The sequence below is a fragment of the Protopterus annectens genome, chromosome 7.part1 (assembly GCF_019279795.1).
Source record: "Protopterus annectens isolate FY-2018-M chromosome 7.part1, PAN1.0, whole genome shotgun sequence".
NCBI classification, from domain to species: domain Eukaryota; kingdom Metazoa; phylum Chordata; order Ceratodontiformes; family Protopteridae; genus Protopterus; species Protopterus annectens.
Genome location: NC_056740.1, coordinates 188,112,341 through 188,130,260, shown reverse-complemented (window position 1 = coordinate 188,130,260; position 17,920 = coordinate 188,112,341). Strand labels below are relative to the sequence as shown.

The 17,920-nt window shown below is 40.4% G+C and overlaps 1 protein-coding gene across 1 annotated transcript in view; it reads left to right on the top strand.

Moving 5' to 3' along the window:
* The window catches only part of LOC122807680 (cullin-associated NEDD8-dissociated protein 1-like), a 1,198,738-nt gene that overhangs the window by 1,103,937 nt on the left and 76,881 nt on the right, over positions 1-17,920 (top strand). Inside the window, exon 14 of the mRNA XM_044078634.1 lies at positions 12,828-12,935. Coding sequence (XP_043934569.1) covers positions 12,828-12,935 — 108 coding nt within the window. The remainder of the gene's footprint in view (positions 1-12,827; positions 12,936-17,920) is intronic.

Genomic DNA, 17,920 nt, shown 5'->3' with positions numbered 1-17,920 from the left:
GTGTGTGTTCATACAGTGCATTGGTGTATAATCTGGTGGTCATGCAACTATTCTCCATTTGCATGGGTGCCGTGAACTTAGCCACCTCTGTTTTAAGGAGCCCAAGGTTAGCTTTGGAGGTGTTTGTCATGGTGGTTACCTTTGCAGGGGGGTGGGAGGGATGTGGATTCCCAAGGTGATTAGTTTGTGGTTGGAGCCACACCTCAGTATTTTGACATGTGAATCCAACGAGGTCATGTATGTCACCACGTACATCAGGGAGAGTTGCATCCACCACCCTGAGTGTTTTTGTGTTGTGACATTCACTATGTGCCTGTGCATCCATGACAGCCTGGAACATGCGTCTAATAACTCTTTCTGTGGCACTTGCAACAGTGGCCCGATGAGCAGCATTCCTCCTGCAAGCAGCCCTGTCCATCTGCCTGTGTGGAACCTTGCCTGCAGTCTGGCTATGGCAAGTATCTACATTCACACCTGCCATAGTTACCACACTAGCCTGTTCAATGCCACCACCTGCCAACTGTCCATCATATGTGGCCACTGGTGATGGGGTATGTGTGGGCATTGTCACTGTGTGCAGTGATGGTGTGCACAAGAGTGAGATGCCAACTAATGGCACCTATTCAGCCCCTGACAACTCCACCTGTACCTCAGTATTCCTATCATCATTGGCAGAGTCTGCAGAGATATTGACATTGTTTCAAAAGGATGGGAACCCAGACCCCATCGACACCTGTGTGAGGAAAATAGCATATGTACATTGATACCTGCACTTTGATGTTGGCTAGTATACACACACACACACACATACTTACAGGTGAGGTGGCAAAAATCTGTTACACAGACCACACATTACCCACATGTTGACATGCATGACACATGGCTGTCAACATCATGCATTCGGTCAGTTGTACAACATATAACTGACAATACAGAGCTCTGGGATACGTGATTAGTGTTGGTGTGTGATGGCCATTCCCCAGCACAGACTGCAACCATGTACACATCATTGCTGTCCACCTGTATAGCACAGTGGCAAGTACTACAGAACATACGTCACAACTGTATATATCCTCACAGGATGTGTAGCTGTCCAGCTCATATGTCTCCATGGTATGCAGTGGTGGCCAGGGTTATGCGTCCACACCCTCATAATTCTGTGGAAATCTGCACATATGATGGTATGTCTGTCTGGCCACCAGACAGACTGCCAAGGTTGTGTAGCAGTGTTGTGTGTTTGTTTTTTAGGCTGGGTAGGGAGAGTAGCAGCTGTGAGTGCCATACATCCTTTACCTATCTGACTCTGCATGCTGCTACAGCTGCTGGTGGTCTATCAGGTCAGTATGCTTGTAGGGGCTGAATGTAAAATGTCATGTAACACCTTTGGATTCCCAGTACACTGTGAATTGGGGCAGTATATGTAGGGGTAATGTGTGAGTAGCAAACTGTATGTGGTTGCTTTCACAGTATTATACTGTCATGTTCAGTTTGCTTACTGGTACGTTGCTGTCACTGTGATGCACTTGTTTGGGGGTATGCACTTTCACACCACTGTCTGTGTTCCACTAGTATTACATCCCTGTACTGCCTGTTATATTTGCTACTGCATGTGTACAGCCCCAGAGCTGGATGTGGGTAGTGTTATGTCAGTCTGATTGTAGTCTGGACATTGATTGGTAGCTCAGTGTGGTTTCCCTACTGATGTTCATCGTGTTTCATTGTTGCAGTCATTACACTTGGGTTATCATGCTGGCAGGCTACCCGCAGTCGGCCTGAATTCCAAAGTCCTGGTCCGGCGTTGGTTGCTGTCGCCTCTTCCCTGATGTCAGTGTGCCAGGGGTATATAAGATGCAGCCGATGCCATTTTCTTCAGTCTTTCTTGCCGCGCTGTGCCCAAAGCAAAAGCAGTTCGCAAGTGCCAGTCGGCCGACTCCTGAGATTTTTGAAATTGATTTTCAGATCCGAAGTCTTCAATAAAGCTAAGTACCCCGTTGGGGAAACTATTTTCTTGCTCTAGACCGATGTCAGAAAAAGTTAACAATTGTATTTCTTGTGGGAAGCAAATACCTCATAAGGATTTTCATTCTTACTGTATTCCTTGCCTAGGCCCTGACCACGACGTTGCTAGTTGTCGGTTTTGTGCTAGATTTAACCAATGAACTATTGAGCGTCGGTACAATTTTGCATTTCATTACTTTGGCCGAAGGTCTAACTATATAATGCCATCGGAACAGCCAACGACCGGAGTTCATAAAAAGCGCAAGGAGAAAGAAAAGGACAGGCATCCGAGGTTCAAACCCGACGACAAAGCCTCCTCTAGGCCAGTCGTCGGTTCACCGGTTCTCGGTGAGGTGCTTTCGCAGCCCCTGACACCCGCTACCTCAGAGCCACAGGCCGCCTCTGACTCCCACGTGGAGACAACTAGGCCTCTGGATACTCAAGGTATTGGGCCTTCAGAAATTAATCCCTCAGATGGGTCCAGAGCCGCTGAGCAGGCATCGGCTTCTTAGGGTGTTTTCAGACCTACACAGCTTTATATCAAGCCAACCTCAGCATCCAAGACAAAGACTAAAACAGCTTTAAAGACAAAGAAACAAGTACAGCATTCTCCTGGACAGACTCCCATGCCTAAGAAACAGATGCTCAAAATGGCCGAAGACCTAATTACTTTGATCAGGGGTTCCCATCCCCCTGCTGATAAAAGGCCTAGGCATGACACTGATTATGATTCCTCTGATCAGGTTTCTATTTCCTCTGACTCCTCTTCAGAACAAGGATTTTCTCTTCCTCCCTATGAGGACTCTGATGCTGAAGAATCTATCCCTTCAGCCTGTCCTCCTGAGGACTATTCTTTTGGGGAAACCCTGCACACCATGAGGGAGCATTTCCACTGGGAGAGCCAATATTATTCAGAATCTAAGAAAAGGCTCAGAGATTTTCTTTTATTGTCTCCGCACAGACCTCTTGCTATTCCACCTGTACTGGACATTGTTTTTGATGTATTTTCAGAGTCCAGTCTGTCTCCTGACTCTTTACCCCCTGCACCAGTTAAGCCAAATAGGTACTACAGGGTTCCAGATTCTCACAAATTTCTATATAAAAACCCTGCTGCTGACCCAGAAATTATTTCTCAGGGTCCCAAAGGGGTCAAGGCTTCCACTGCAAAAAACCCTGTCCCCTCTGATAGGGATTTTAGAGCACTGGACAGATGGGGAAAAAAGTTTACACCTCTGTTACTTTGGCTGTAAGGGCTTTAAATTGCCAGTTTCATATGCTTAAATGTCAGCAATACCTAATGTCTCTGCTAAAACAGAAAATGCAGACAAACTCTGAATGTCCTGAAAACAAAGAAATGCAGGATTTATTGCATGCAGCTGAACAAGTGGGAAAGCATACTTTGCAATGTGGTTTTGATTCACTAGATTCACTCATGAGTGGAAATTAGATCCACAAGTCTTCAGCATGATAACAAGGAAATGGGGATGCCCAGACATAGATCTGTTTGCCTCCCATCACAACTACAGAGATTCCGAACAAGGACTTATAATGGGAGGTGGATGCTCTATCATTCAGCTGGAAAACCCTTACAGTAAATGCCTTTCCTCCACTGCCTCTCCTCTCCAAGGTACTCCTAAAGGTCAGACAAGAGAAGCCAAAAATGATACAAATTGCCCCAGACTGGCCACGCCAACACTGGTACCCAATCCTAAAGAGCTTGTCTCAAGGCTCAGCCTGAACTTTACCTCAAATTCCTCATCTTCTGACCCAACAAAACAATCATATCCTACACAGCCAAATCAGAACCTTAAATCTGGCTGCATGGCGAATAATATATCCACTCAGAACAATCCTCTATCAAAAGCAGTTATGGATGTTATTTTGGAAGCCAGGAGGCCCAGCACCAGAAAATCTTATGCAAAAAAATGGAAGAGATTCTGTGCTTGGAACCAGGCACAAGGAATTGACCCACTTGTTCCAAATATTCCTCAGATTTTACAATACCTAACTGAGATGCTGGACAAAGGCCTATTCTTCTCATCAGTTAAGATCCATGCCTCTGCCATTTCAGCTCATTACAATACGGAACCACCTATTTTTTCACATCCACTGCTAAGGCAGTACCTCAGAGGGGCCAAAAACATAAGACCTCCAAGGAGAGCACCGATACCTACGTGGGACCTCAATTTTGTCTTGGAAAAGCTCACATTGCCTCCTTTTGAGCCAGCCAATACAGCCAAGATAAAATTCTTATCATGGAAAACAGTTCTTCTTCTAGCAATAACTTCAGCAAGAAGAGTCTCAGAGTTACAGGCATTAATGGCTGTGGAACCTTTTATCATTTTCCATCTGAACAGAGTTTCTCTAAGGACAAACCCAACATTTATGCCAAAGGTAGTATCCAATGTGGCTCTTAATCAAACCATTCATTTGCCTACTTTTTATCCAACTCCCCAGAATAAAGGGGAGAGACTACTGCATTCTTTGGACATACACAGACAGCTATGCTTCTACTTGGACAAAACTAAAGCTTTCAGAAAGACTGAGCAACTTTTAGTGGGATATGCTGCAGGATCACAAGGAAAGGCTATCTCAAAACAGACTATTTCAAAATGGATAGGACACTGCATTTGTTTCTGCTATGCACAACATGGCAAATCAGTGCCTAAGGGCATTAGGCCACATTCGACCAGGGCAGCAACCACCTCAGTAGCCTTCCCCAGAGGGGTACCAACCAGGGATATTTTGAAAGCTGCTACTTGGACTTCAGTGCACACTTTTACCAAGCACTACCACTTACCTCTTTACTCTAAATCCAGAGCAGGCTTTGCCACTGCAGTTCTGCAGGGCCTCATAGCCACTCCTAATTCTATTTAGACCCAGCCGCCCAACCTCAGCTTTGGGATTCAACCCAAGTGTAATGACTGCAGCAGTGAAACACAATGAACATAGTACAGTTGTGTACCTACCATAAATGTAGATGTTCGAGTGTATTCACTGTTGCAGTCCAGGTTACCCACCCACCATCCCCCTTTCTTTGCTGGGACTTATCTGTACTTCTCTATTCTATACAACCTATGTGGTGTATTTGCTTGTAGATGAAGGTATTGTTTATTTTAGTGCATGTTTTTTTTTTTTTTTTTTTTAAGCAATGTTTTTAGCCTACCCTTTTGGGGGCACCTGACATCTGGGGCAAGAAAAACTGAAGGAAATGGCGTCTGCTGCATCTTATATACCCCTGGCGCACTGACGTCAGGGAAGAGGCGACAGCAACCGACGCCGGACCAGGACTTTGGAATTCAGGCCAACTGCAGGTAGCCTGCCAGCAGGATAACCCAAGTGTAATGACTGCAACAGTGAATACACTCGAACATCTACATTTATGGTAGGTACACAACTGTACTTTGTTTTATGTCCACATATTCATAGGATGTCCAGTTGTGCGGCCAATATCTTTGGTCTGGTCCCCATAACTGTTATGTATGCATGACACATCAATGAGATGATGTGGGGATTGTGGTCAGTAACTGATGAGAAGCAGTTGAGTCCTGGAATTGTAATATTTCAGTTGATATATGTTAGGATATACACTGTTACTACATGAGCGTTCTCAGTTTATCTACTGATGTCTTTTGTACATGTCCCTATTTTCATACCTTTGTCCCCCCACTTTGTCAGGCTTGCTCCACATTCATTGCATTAAGGGGTTCTGAGCATACCTCTCCACAACCAAATTTTCCACAGAATGTCTAGATGTTTGGACCATACTTTTGTTAAGTTCCACAATTTATTTCTATTTGTCTGGTAAATCACGGTGATGATCCAAGGATTTATGTCAGTAAATACATGACATGACATTTCAGTTCCCATCATCATATCCTTCAGTGATTGTCTGCTGAAACACACACTGTTGCTGTCACACGTCTTCATTTGTAACAACGATTTTCTAACTATGTCTGTATATGTGCCCCCCCCCTCCCTTTTACAGTCTTTGTACAGGTTCCTTGCACTAACAGGATGAGAGAGATGGTTCGGAGATATAACTGCACTGCATGTTATATACATACACGTGTGTGTGTATATATATATATATATATATATATATATATATATATATATTTTTTTTTTTCCCCCTTTCATTATATTTTATATATGTAGATCTATATTCCTGTACGTTTACATATATATGTTTCATCTGACATATATACATATACATATATATATATATATGGATCTACCTGAGATGGTCGACAGGCCATATGACTGAAACTCATTTGGTCAACAGTTCATTTGGTCGACAAGCATGTTATGTGGGGGGCTTCGCCACACCCCTAATGGGGCTGTGCCCCCCACACCCCGCCTAACTATATATATATCAACTCCAGGGTCGCACAATATTGGGGAGGGGGGCAAATCTGCCTGTCGACCAAATGAGTTTCAGTCATATGGCCTGTCGACTATCTCAGGTAGACCCATATATATATATATATATATATATATATATTTGTGTGTGTGTGTGTGTGTGTGTGTGTGTGTGTGTACATGTCTATATACAATGCACAAATGGTTCCACATCACTTTTCCCCTAATGTTGTATGCCTCTATTGCATAATATGTTTGAAAAAGCAACATTAATTCCTACAGCTCAGCTGGTGTACTGATACATTCCTCTGATTAAAATGCTCAGTGTCATAGGTTTAACACTTGGGACCGCTGTTTTTTTATTAATGTTAAATTACCTGAATGCTGGTTATGTTCATTAAAGCACTATAACAATTCATAGGTCAGAAGGTATAGTGGTATGTTGGTGTGATTGCTGAGGACAGTGTCCTGGGTTTGAGACTTGGCAGGGCTAACTGTTTTTTTGATGGGCAGAACAAGGTCTGATGGATGCAAATTGATTAAGGCACATTTCTGCATATCATACGTATAATGTTATATTTAAGCAATAACCCACAGCTGGGTGTGGGTAATACTGGATTTACCTACAGTTGGTGTGGTTTGGTCACAAGGGCAATGCCCACTTGGTGTGGTTTGGTCACAAGGGCAATGCCGTCATGACCATACAATGCCAACTGTGGGTAGGTCCAGCATAGCCCATACCCAGCCATGGGTTATTGCTATTATACAATGACATTATTTAAGAAAAACAATACATACCTTTCTTAAAAATGTCATTGTATCATGCCTCCATGCTGCCCTTCCACAGTTTTACAGTATTCTGGGCCATTTCTGATGTATTGCACATGCGTAAGGGACATGTTCCCACACTTAAGCAGTACATCAGTGCTGTGCAGAGGTAGTAACGGAGATAGGGGGATCTCATTTGCTTTTTTTTTTTTTTTTTTTTTTTTACATATCTCGGCATGTTATACAAGTTGATGAACTCTTATAATGAGATATATTAAAAAGGCAACATAGATCTTCCTTTCTCTGTTGACAGGAGGATCTCCATTGCATTTTTTTTATATCATCTTGCTATGTTATATGAGTTCTTCGACTCGTAACACATAGCACAAACAGATGGTATACAAATGGAAATAATCCAGGCAGCCAGACCTTTTTCCATTTGCATACTCTCAGATTTACAATTGGAACTCTGTTTGGGCTGGCCAATTATCATACTCATTTTTGTATGTTAATGGCCAGTCATTGTGTAATGTAGCATAAATATTTACATACACATTTATACTTTAACATTTACCTTCCTTGAGAGCTCCCTATGTGCTTTCATTACATTATATTCCGGTGTGACTATAGTGTATGGGGCGCATGTGTTTATATGGGAGTTTCACATATTTGCTACACTGACATATCACTTTTGGAACTGCTACTCTACCCTGGTTGGCAAAATCTAATTGCCACATAGTGTACATTTACTAAAATAAGTTTAACACTACTATCACATGATGAAATAAATTGCCTGTCTTAGGATTCAAACCCTGAATACTTGCATGTAAAGCTGTTTCTCTAACCACTACACTATCATAGCTTGGATATTTTCCCTAATCTATTTTCATTTAACTCCTATGGGATGTTTAAGCTGTAATCTACACACCCACTTAACTACACTTAAACATCCCTTAATGCATTATAAACAGGGATATATTATTATTATTATTTTCTATAGGTTATGAGAATGTGTATTGTGGTGTTATGACAACTACTTGTGACTGTGTTTGTGACTTATTGCAATAATTGGGTTTTCAAGGTATTGTGCGTGTTTCATGCTGATGCATGACATGTTCAGTATGTGGTTTATTTCTTTTGTGGGGCTTGTGTACACTTAGGGGATTTATCCCCTATTATGTATGCATTTGCACACATTACCTGCTTCTGCAGACTGCAGTACGGTGCTTTAGTAATACAGGGAGTGTGTTACAGAGGCTGTGACACACCCCCTGTATTGCTTTCCTACTGCCATTTTGCTTTCAGTGTCTGCGGATACTGAAATGCTTCTATTTTACATTTCAGTGTCCGCGGATACTGAAATAGTGGCATAATATTAGAGCTAAGCTCTAATATTATGCCAGTATGGCTTTGGAAGTGCCATAAGGCACTTTCTGAACACAGGGACGTATTTAGTGTCCATGCACTGCACGGACACACCCCCTGCGCTCGCACACAGAACCATGTCCATTTTAGCGCACAGCAGCATGCCTTCATGCATATGCATGGCGCGCTGCCGTGCTGCATGGGAACATGGTCCCTTTCGTGCAGGAATAAGCTATTCCTGCACGGAAGCTTGCTGACTCCGGGGGAACGTGTTTTTTTAAATACTAATAATCACGATAACAAGCTATGAAACATACAACATGAATATGATATACGTTTAAAACCTGACAAAGTAATAGATGAATAAATGGATATACAAATTAATAACATAGAACAAGATAACATTACATTAGATAAAATGAAAAAGAATAGAGAGCGGTAGCTGATTTCATCCAATATTGCAAGCAGTTTACAGAATTTTTGAGCCTATTTAAGTTTCATTTTATAAGCAATTTGAGGTTAAGTAGCTGCTAAGGACACTGCTGTCTTTCCCTTTGGTGTAGCGTTTTTTTCTTAATTGTTGATGTATCTGATTTTAGATTTAATCATTTGGCAGAAGTCAGAATTGATAGTAGAAGTACAATAAGCTGACCTTATCATTTTCTACCCATATTTATACAAAATATTAAACATAGCAAGACATGTTGCAATGTGATAATCCTCCACTATTTGCTTCCATTCACTTACTAAGCTTAGAAATGAAGCACTGTGAGCACTTTAAAGTTTAGTTAGTTTAAACTATCAGATAGTGTCTCACTATTCAGGTCAAAACAACTAGAAAAAATATGAAAGACTAGCCTTTTGAGCTATTCGAGGTAAGCTAAAACACCAAGCAGTAGTAGTAAGAAATATTTGTTAATTAAACGCCAAACAGTAGTAAAAAATCTTGTTGTGATCAAAATTTCTTCACTTTTGCAAATAAAAACAGCTTCATGTTCTTCGTACCAAAAACAAAAATCTTGGTGCAATTAAAAATAGCTTCAATTCTTAGTAGCAAAAATGCAAATCTTTATTGGGTGAAGCTTCTATAAATCGGCAAATAAGCAGTGTTTATGTAAAGAATCTAGAAATAAATCTTGTGTTTATACATATTTCAAAAACAAAAAAATCAACATTCTATTTAATTCTGCAGAAACGTAAATATATAATTGTGATTGGTTAAAACTTGAATATCTCTCAGAATATATATTAGAATATAGGTGGTTTTAATATTTCAGTGGTTATCTTGCTTCCAGCTTCTGTGTGATTGAATGAAGTGTGATTGAGTGAGAAATGCGATCTCCAGCAGGTTAAGTCTGCTTATGAAAGCATAATGACTGAACTTTTTTCTTGAATGGAGACGGCCTAATTAGTGAAAAATTCCTTGATTTTATCACAGTTATCCACCCAAAACTCCCATTTTTTTGAATACCCAAGCCCCACAAAACTTTATGGCTCTACCATGTAGGCCAGTAATAGCCAACGAGCAACATCACTGAACCCATGTCAATATATCTAAAGGTTCAAATCAAGCCCCTAGCCAAAAGCAACCCTTCTTTTATTCTGGACATAGGAGAGAAAATCTGCAACAAAGTAGATAAGGACTCCTCCTTGGTGGCTATCAGTGTAGAAGCACTCCACCTCCAATCAATTGAATGCATTCAGAGAGCACCAAAACAGTTTACCCACTGCATCTCTCATAGTGGGGTCAGACCACAACACACTACCCCAGCTTACATATACCATGTCCATGATCACACAATGGGAAAATGAGCAATTACAAAGTGCAAAACTGAACTTCTGAATCAGGATTCACCAAATTATCCATCGTACAGGCGTTGGGCCGTCAATTTTGAAATTATGGTTGATATTTCTGACTAGTGATCGTTAATGATTTGTTTCTGCTTTAATGTTAATGTTTGCATTTATGTTTATGCATTGAAAGTAGAGACTTGCTTAGGTTAAATGCATTGGGTTGGGTTGGGAGGGTGGCCTAATGGTTAAGGTGATTGCCTTACAAACAGAAGGTGCAGGGTTTGAGTCTCACAAGGGATAATTGGCTAGGCTTACAATGGCCCGCAAGGGCATTTAGCTTAGTACTAATCTATGAATCTATGAAAGTGTTCCACAGAATAGCAAGCTGTCCACAGCCACGAATCCTCCTCTCACCATGAGCAGTAAAACAACAATTAAAAATGGATTCATGGCAAACAGGTCTATGATTTCACTACATTCATGGGGTCAGGACTCAGGTGGAAAAATGGCTTGCTTGTAGATGCGTCCCTCTTCTTTAGGGTTTGGAGGGTGGCCTAATGGTTAAGGTGTTTGCCTTACAAACACAAGGTGCAGGGTTTGAGTCTCATAAGAGGTAATTGGCTAGGCTTAAAATGGCTCGCAAGGGCAGTTAGCTTAGTACTAACCTATTAACCTATTAACCTATTAACCTATTCATGGCATTTCGTGTGGTTGTTAGCTGTGTTTTATTTGTGAAATGTCATGCATCCATTTCCTCCTCGCTTTTTAGTTTTTAAGTTATGGTAATCTAGCCTTATAGCTTAGGCTACTTCAGCGATCTGATGTTGAACATAGTACTGTTGCCTAAGTACATAATAGCAGATATTTCAATAAATCAGTTTCAGTATCTGTCCCCTCCCTCCAGCGCCCTTGTTTTTGGTGTTTTTTTTTTGTTGTTGTTTTGCCAGGGTAAGAAGGTACTTCTGTTTCATTTCCTAGCATCATTTCCTTTCAGTGCTATAAGCTTCCTTCTTGATGTAAGAAAGTTCTGATTTGTAGTGGTCTGTCATTTTATAGGAGCTCCTCTCAAGCATGGAGGGTGTCCTTGAAAAGCTGGCCAGTTCTTTCAGTACTACAGTCTCACTGCTGTAAAGAGGCAAGTAACAGCTTATTGACAGTGGCTCTTGCGATACCATTAAATGATTATAAGCCAGGAGAGTCGTTTCATTTTCAGCACTAGAACCCCCTTGATTCATTGCTCTTTCAATCCCAGAAACCTCCAAGTCCAGATTTAGGAATGCACTGTTTTCAGGCTGGGAAAGTACCAAGTACTTATTGTTACACATAGTATTCATTGGCGGTGTCACTGACAGCCAGCACATGGATGTTACTGGAATTTACTTCCCACAACATATGCAGCTGCATGTTATACTCCCCCAATATAACTGCTGTGTTTCACACATGATATATCCAAGTATAGTATAAGTCAAAACCTAAATGGAAATGTGCTTAGTACGGTAATTTATGCTGCTTTGGTATATTTAGCTGTTCAGTCTTTTGGTTTGTTACTGCTGCATTTCTCTGTAGCTTTACAGTACTTTTAAGGATTAGAAGTTACCCTGGTACTTCTGGCTTTGTCATCCATCTGGTATTGTAGGTGTATAAAGTTTATCATTGCAAAAGGTGTTGTGTGGTACTCTTGGGCAGTTGTGCACACTAGTTGCAGTAAACATATTTTAGGGAAGGGCTTTGTCATCCATCTGGTATTGTAGGTGTATAAGGTTTATCATTGCAAAAGGTGTTATGTGGTACTCTTGGGCTGTTGTGCACGATAGTTGCAGTAAACATATTTTAGGGAAGAGAAGTCCCTAGGTTCCAGTTCACACAATATGTAGTTATACAACTTTAGAGAAGAGTGGAGAGGTCCCAATTGTATTCAAATATCATTCTTTACCAGGTACAGCTCTACAACTGGGCTAGGATACTGTCAACTACCTCCCTCAGTAACAAGACTATAATCCTTGGGTTAATTCTGTATGTAATGCTACATGTTTATTACCAAAAATGTATTATGGTATATGAAAGGAGATCTGCCAGTCACTGAAGTGAGCTGAGAACCAAATACACACACACACACACACACACACACACACACACACACACACACACACGTCCAGGAGACTGAGAAGATGCACTTAACCTTCCTAGAAACTTGAACGTTTTGCAGAGGTCAGAGTCTTACTTAAACATAGCTCACAAGATACCTGCCTGCTACACTGAATGTGTTTCCTTTGCAGTAGATACAGATAGTAAAAGAATGCCTTGCTGATAGGGAGCATCAGACAGACCTGGATGTCAGAGATGGTGCTATGATTATAGGCCAGAAATTAGGCTATAAATATGAGTTACAGCAGGATAAAAGCAACTGATGAAAATTATGTATTGGCCTTTGATTTTACATTACATATTAAAACAAAAAAAGAAAAAGTTGCATTTTTAAGAAAAAAAATTGAAAAAAAAATGTATACAAGCATAATTAATTTTTACTTATTTTCTTGCAGATGTTAACATTTATCATGCTGGCACGGTTATCAGTTTTGTGTCCTAGTGCAGTTCTTCATAAACTGGACAGATTAATAGAACCATTAAAGGCAACGTGCACAACCAAGGTAATGCATACCTCTTTACTTCTAAAAAAAAAATCTTCAGAACTGTAGACAGTAGTCATAAGAAACAGCTCTAGTATTTTGGGTAACAGAAGATTTGTACATACTGAAAAAAAGCTTCAAGTATTACCACTTTTTGAATTTATTTAAGGTACTGTTTTTGATGCCAGCCCACTAAGAGAGAGAGAATCACCACCAGTAGTTATAACCTTAAGGCAGGTTTACAAATGACCTTCTTATTTGATGCCTGGTTTGATGAAGTGAGCGGAGCATCATCACCTTCCATTCATCTTTTAAAATTTTCCTCTGGCAAACAGACAAACTAACCAGTGCCAACACGTACTTATAGAGCCAGGAAAATTATTGTTTGCCAGAAAAGTAGTTGGTGGTGGTTAATGTTGTTTCATGAAAGTGCTGCTACAAGATTTCTTCAAAGCTGTATTGCTTTTAGATAATACAGCTGCTGTCATAAATTACTTATAGCCAGGAGGTGAGATCTGTTCCTCCCTGTTGCCAATGCTTCTACGTACCACAAAGAGTGGCCCATTTCGAGCCACTGACATCCACAGAGGAGGTGGCGTGAGGTTATTCAAGTGTTAGAATATTTATCAGCCTTTTAACGATTGGAGAAAAGCTTAATCTTTCAAAATTTCAGGATTGTATCTCAACTTTTGTTGTAGGCTTTATTATAATAAGATGTCTCTATAACCTTGACTAGATCAGTTTTTTTAAGCAGTGCCTTCCTGTCTCCCTTGCTCAACCTTCAGGCAAGAGGTAGTTATATGAGAGAATGCCACACAATCTGAGAGGAGCAAGCATCTGATACATTTAAATAGTAAAATTAGATGACAGGAGTAAAGTGAGGATCAGTAAAACTTGGTCTATAGCAAATGGAAATTAGTGGTGTTTGTGCAAACCATTTCGTATTTAGTTTATGAAGAAGTGGTTTGGCCCAGTAACAGAATAACAAAACTGCCTTTTTTAGTATGTATTTTGCAGGTTGCTTATGATGCCTTCTTAAAAGGCAGAGTTTGTGCAAGAGTGTCTGCCTGTCTAGGGTATATATTGCTCTCATAATTTCAACAAACTGCCATCATTGACTTTTGTTACCTGTCGCTTACATTGCTTCTTTATTGGTTGCTGCCTCCTAGCCTCCCTCATCATCCCATCCAGCACCCAGGTTGCTAGTTAAACCTAACTTGCCTGGTTAGCAATTAGGGCTTTCTCCGTCTGCACCATGGATATGATGTGCTTCTTTTTTTCTGTTATTATGTTCCTTATTTTCTGAAATTTCCACAGTAGCTCTTTGAGCTTATCAGCTAGCAGAATGCATGTACATTTATTTATCATATGTTGTAGATGGTATTTCACTCACTTAATTTTCAGTGCCTGCTTATCCACTTTTCTTAGAAAAAAACACTATTTTTGTAATAAAAGCTTCTTTATGTCTTTAGGAACTAGACCTGATTAATGGAGGTTAACCTGAAATGAGATGGTGAAAGGGATGAACGCTAATGCTTATTTACATCACGTGCTACTTCGTAACATAGCATATAGACATAGACCTTATTTATTGTTCAAAAATCTCTCCATTTTTCTGCAGAGTAGAATTTTAAATATCTTATTTCTACTTCATCCTTGGTAAAGTATTTCCAGCGCCTCTTCCAAATTTTCTGAGTTCAGTAAACTCTCAGTTAACCGGAACTTAAGCAACCAGAATAAAATCAAAGAAATACAGTAGTTTTCATGTGTTGCACTTTGTTTCCCCCCTCCAGAAACATACCTTATATTTTTAGAGTTTGAGTTTTAAAAAGGAAGATAGGAATAAATTCCCTCTCCCCCCAACCTAAGAACAAGTCAAACCAAACAAATACTATAGGGTACAGTAATTAGTCAGTGGATATTCTTTAAACCAGTATTACAGGGGGACGGGGGGAAAAAACACCTTGCATTTATGACCTAAATGTGGCCTCTGAATATGAAGAGGCAAACTAGGAATTTATTGAGTTTAGTTGCTGACCTTAACCATTCAGTCATTTAAGGATTCCCGCATTAGAGAGAACCATTACGAATGCAGAGGTTGTTGGCAAGCAACTTTGCATGTCAGTGCTTCATCTAGAAATGCAGTGCAATGCCTACTGCCCTTAAAGAATAAATTGCCTGTGTTGCCTTAAAACAATTGGTGTGCTGGTGATATTGCCATAACATTTCCTGAACTAGATCAGCTATGCAATTGGGAATGGCTGGTGAGCAACAACAACAGGTTCATAGTTGCTAGGTATGTAGTCCAGGTGACCATTAAGGAGCCTGGTCCAAATTCCTAATTGTTCCTAAGCTCTGTCTAGTTACGTGACTTGCTCAGTGGCACACAATAGGCAAATGAAGGAGGAAAGATTCAAAACCTGGCTGTACCCTTGCCATAGGAAGTAGCTCATTAACAAGTCAGAGTGTTACGTCTCCGCACTAATTACAAGAGCAGTACTTTTTAACTAAGTGCAGAAATCTTTTACAATCAGATCTTGAACAGAAGACAGTATCACTGTAATATGCAACTGTGCTGATCACCTCTCCAGATAATGCAGACTATATTACCTGACAAATGTCAACTCCATGTCAGTTGTTGAAGGCTGTAAAAAGAGGTACTGCAGGAATATATTAATAAAAGCCGCATGTATAGACTATTAAAATGCAACATGTTTAGAATATATTACACAATCCAGGCCCGTTAATGAATTAATTCATTCTTTAGCTCAATGAATAGAGCAAAGCAATTAGACAATATAAATTCTGTAGCAGCTTTTATTCAACAACCCCAGGGTCACACAAGAATTGGAAATATCACTGCATACAACATAATGTCTTTATTTTTTAGGGGGTGCTTACATGCCTGCAGAACACCTACATCATAGTTTTGACCTTCGCATGTCTTCTCTGTCATCAAGACTAGCTATCCCTCTGTCACTCAGTATAGGTCTAACCTACTTGAGTGGTAATGCTGTATTCTTGCAGCAGATACTTCCAGTAACAACAGAGCCAGATCTTGGACAGATGGGACCCTATGAAGGGTAATGAATTAGGCCCCTACCAGCCTTACCAATTTCCCATTACTTGGCTACCTGTTCATTGTACATTCTGTTTTCTTGTTTACTTTTACAAATATTACAGAGATTTGGATTTCATTTAAAGATTTTATTTCAAATTTTACAGAAAATAAAAACACCGACAGCCATTTTATAAATAAAGCAAAACTCTCTCACATTAAAAACAGACTTAGCATGAGAAACAGTAAACTTTTCTTTACTTCAAACTAACATTTAGCGAAAATATATTTTTCAACCCACTAAACTACAAGAGCTGTAAGATTCATAATTAAGTAGCATTTAATGGTGTTGTTATATGAAGAGTGCAGAAATTCAAAAGACAAATGTGTGATGCAGTTGCTAACAACCTGGGACAGCCCACTGGGAACACATGTCCATTTTTAGACGTAGCCCAGGAGTACTGTCTGGCAAAATAACTTGGTCAGAGTTGCATAGAAGGCAAATGAAGACTGTGAGGGGAATCAATCACTTTACTCAGAAAGCAGCTGTTTAATAGATGTTAGCCCCACTCATCTGAACTAAGTGCTAAACAAACTGCTGTAGCTCAGACATGGTGCATTTCACACACGTGTGCCTGCAAAAAACAAGCTAAATTAAAAATGTATTCATAGTTAAAATATTATCATTAACCTCATAGACTTCATGTTGTCCAATTTATTCACAGCTAAATAAACATGCTGTCAACTTTCAAAAGAAGAAGGAAGCCAAAGATCGCTTCCATAGAGCATGATTAGTATGATGAAGCTCCTGTCTACTACAATCAATTTCCTTCTTTTACGCCATAATTTCTGGTTCATAGGTAGTTAGAAGGCTTGCAGTCCAGAGACTATTGGCAAGACTAACCCAGATTTCCAGTTGCTGCAAAGCACTATCTAGTTAAGTTACTTGTTCAAGGACAGGGCATTAGTTGTTGTTGTGTCTTTCGGCTTTTCCCGGTTAGGGGTCGCCACAGCGGAACTCCGGTCCACTAATGATTGGCAGTAGATTTTTACGTGCTGAGTTGCCAGCCCTAACGCACAACCTTCAACGAAGGCATGCCCATTCACGCATGTCTCCACACAGAAGACACTTTAGCTGAGAATCGAACAGGACAACGTCTTACTGTGAGGCGACAATGCTACCGCAGCACCACCACCGCGATATAAGGACAGGTATGAGGCAAAATCACAGATGATATGCAAAATTGGAATTGGATAAAAGCGGACTACTCTTAATCACTTAAAAAGTTAACAGAACAACGGGTTTTACATCACCATGTATTTTGTGAACCACAAAGACTATGAAACTCTGATGACTGAGACTGACTGCTAGTGATTTACTAAAGGGGAAAAAAAAGAAAAAAAATGAACGAAGTTGATTGAGGTCTGGTAATTGGTGTGCAGAGTTAAGGATCCTGCTTCCTGTAGATTAAGGTAAAGGGTTTGATTCTGTCTGTGTCACACACACAGGCACTCACACAAGCTTTTTTTTTTAATCCACATTTGCTGTCCAGATCCTCTAATCACATAAGCACGCACTTAGCTGCAGAAAATCCTCCAATTGCATCAGCTTGTGCAATCCCAAGTGCACTTACTTAAACTTGATTCAGATAATTCCAAGGCAGCTTAGCCTTCACATGCTCGTTACCATCTGAATTGAATTTGTTGCAGTCATTTAAACCTTTCTGCTATTGGCTGGAGAAAGGTGAAACCTAGCCTTCCTGCAGAGCAGTACTGTTAATTGGCTGAACTTGCTGCTGGGGGAGTGGAAGGAGAAAGGTGAGCTTGCTGCTTCTTCCTGGTCTCTCTCAGGTTGCATACACCTGTTGACCAAAGTTATTGTGAATAGTTTTGATGGGCCCCTAAAGCTGTGTGCGTGGGTGACCACCCTTTTTGCCCCTATTAAAAT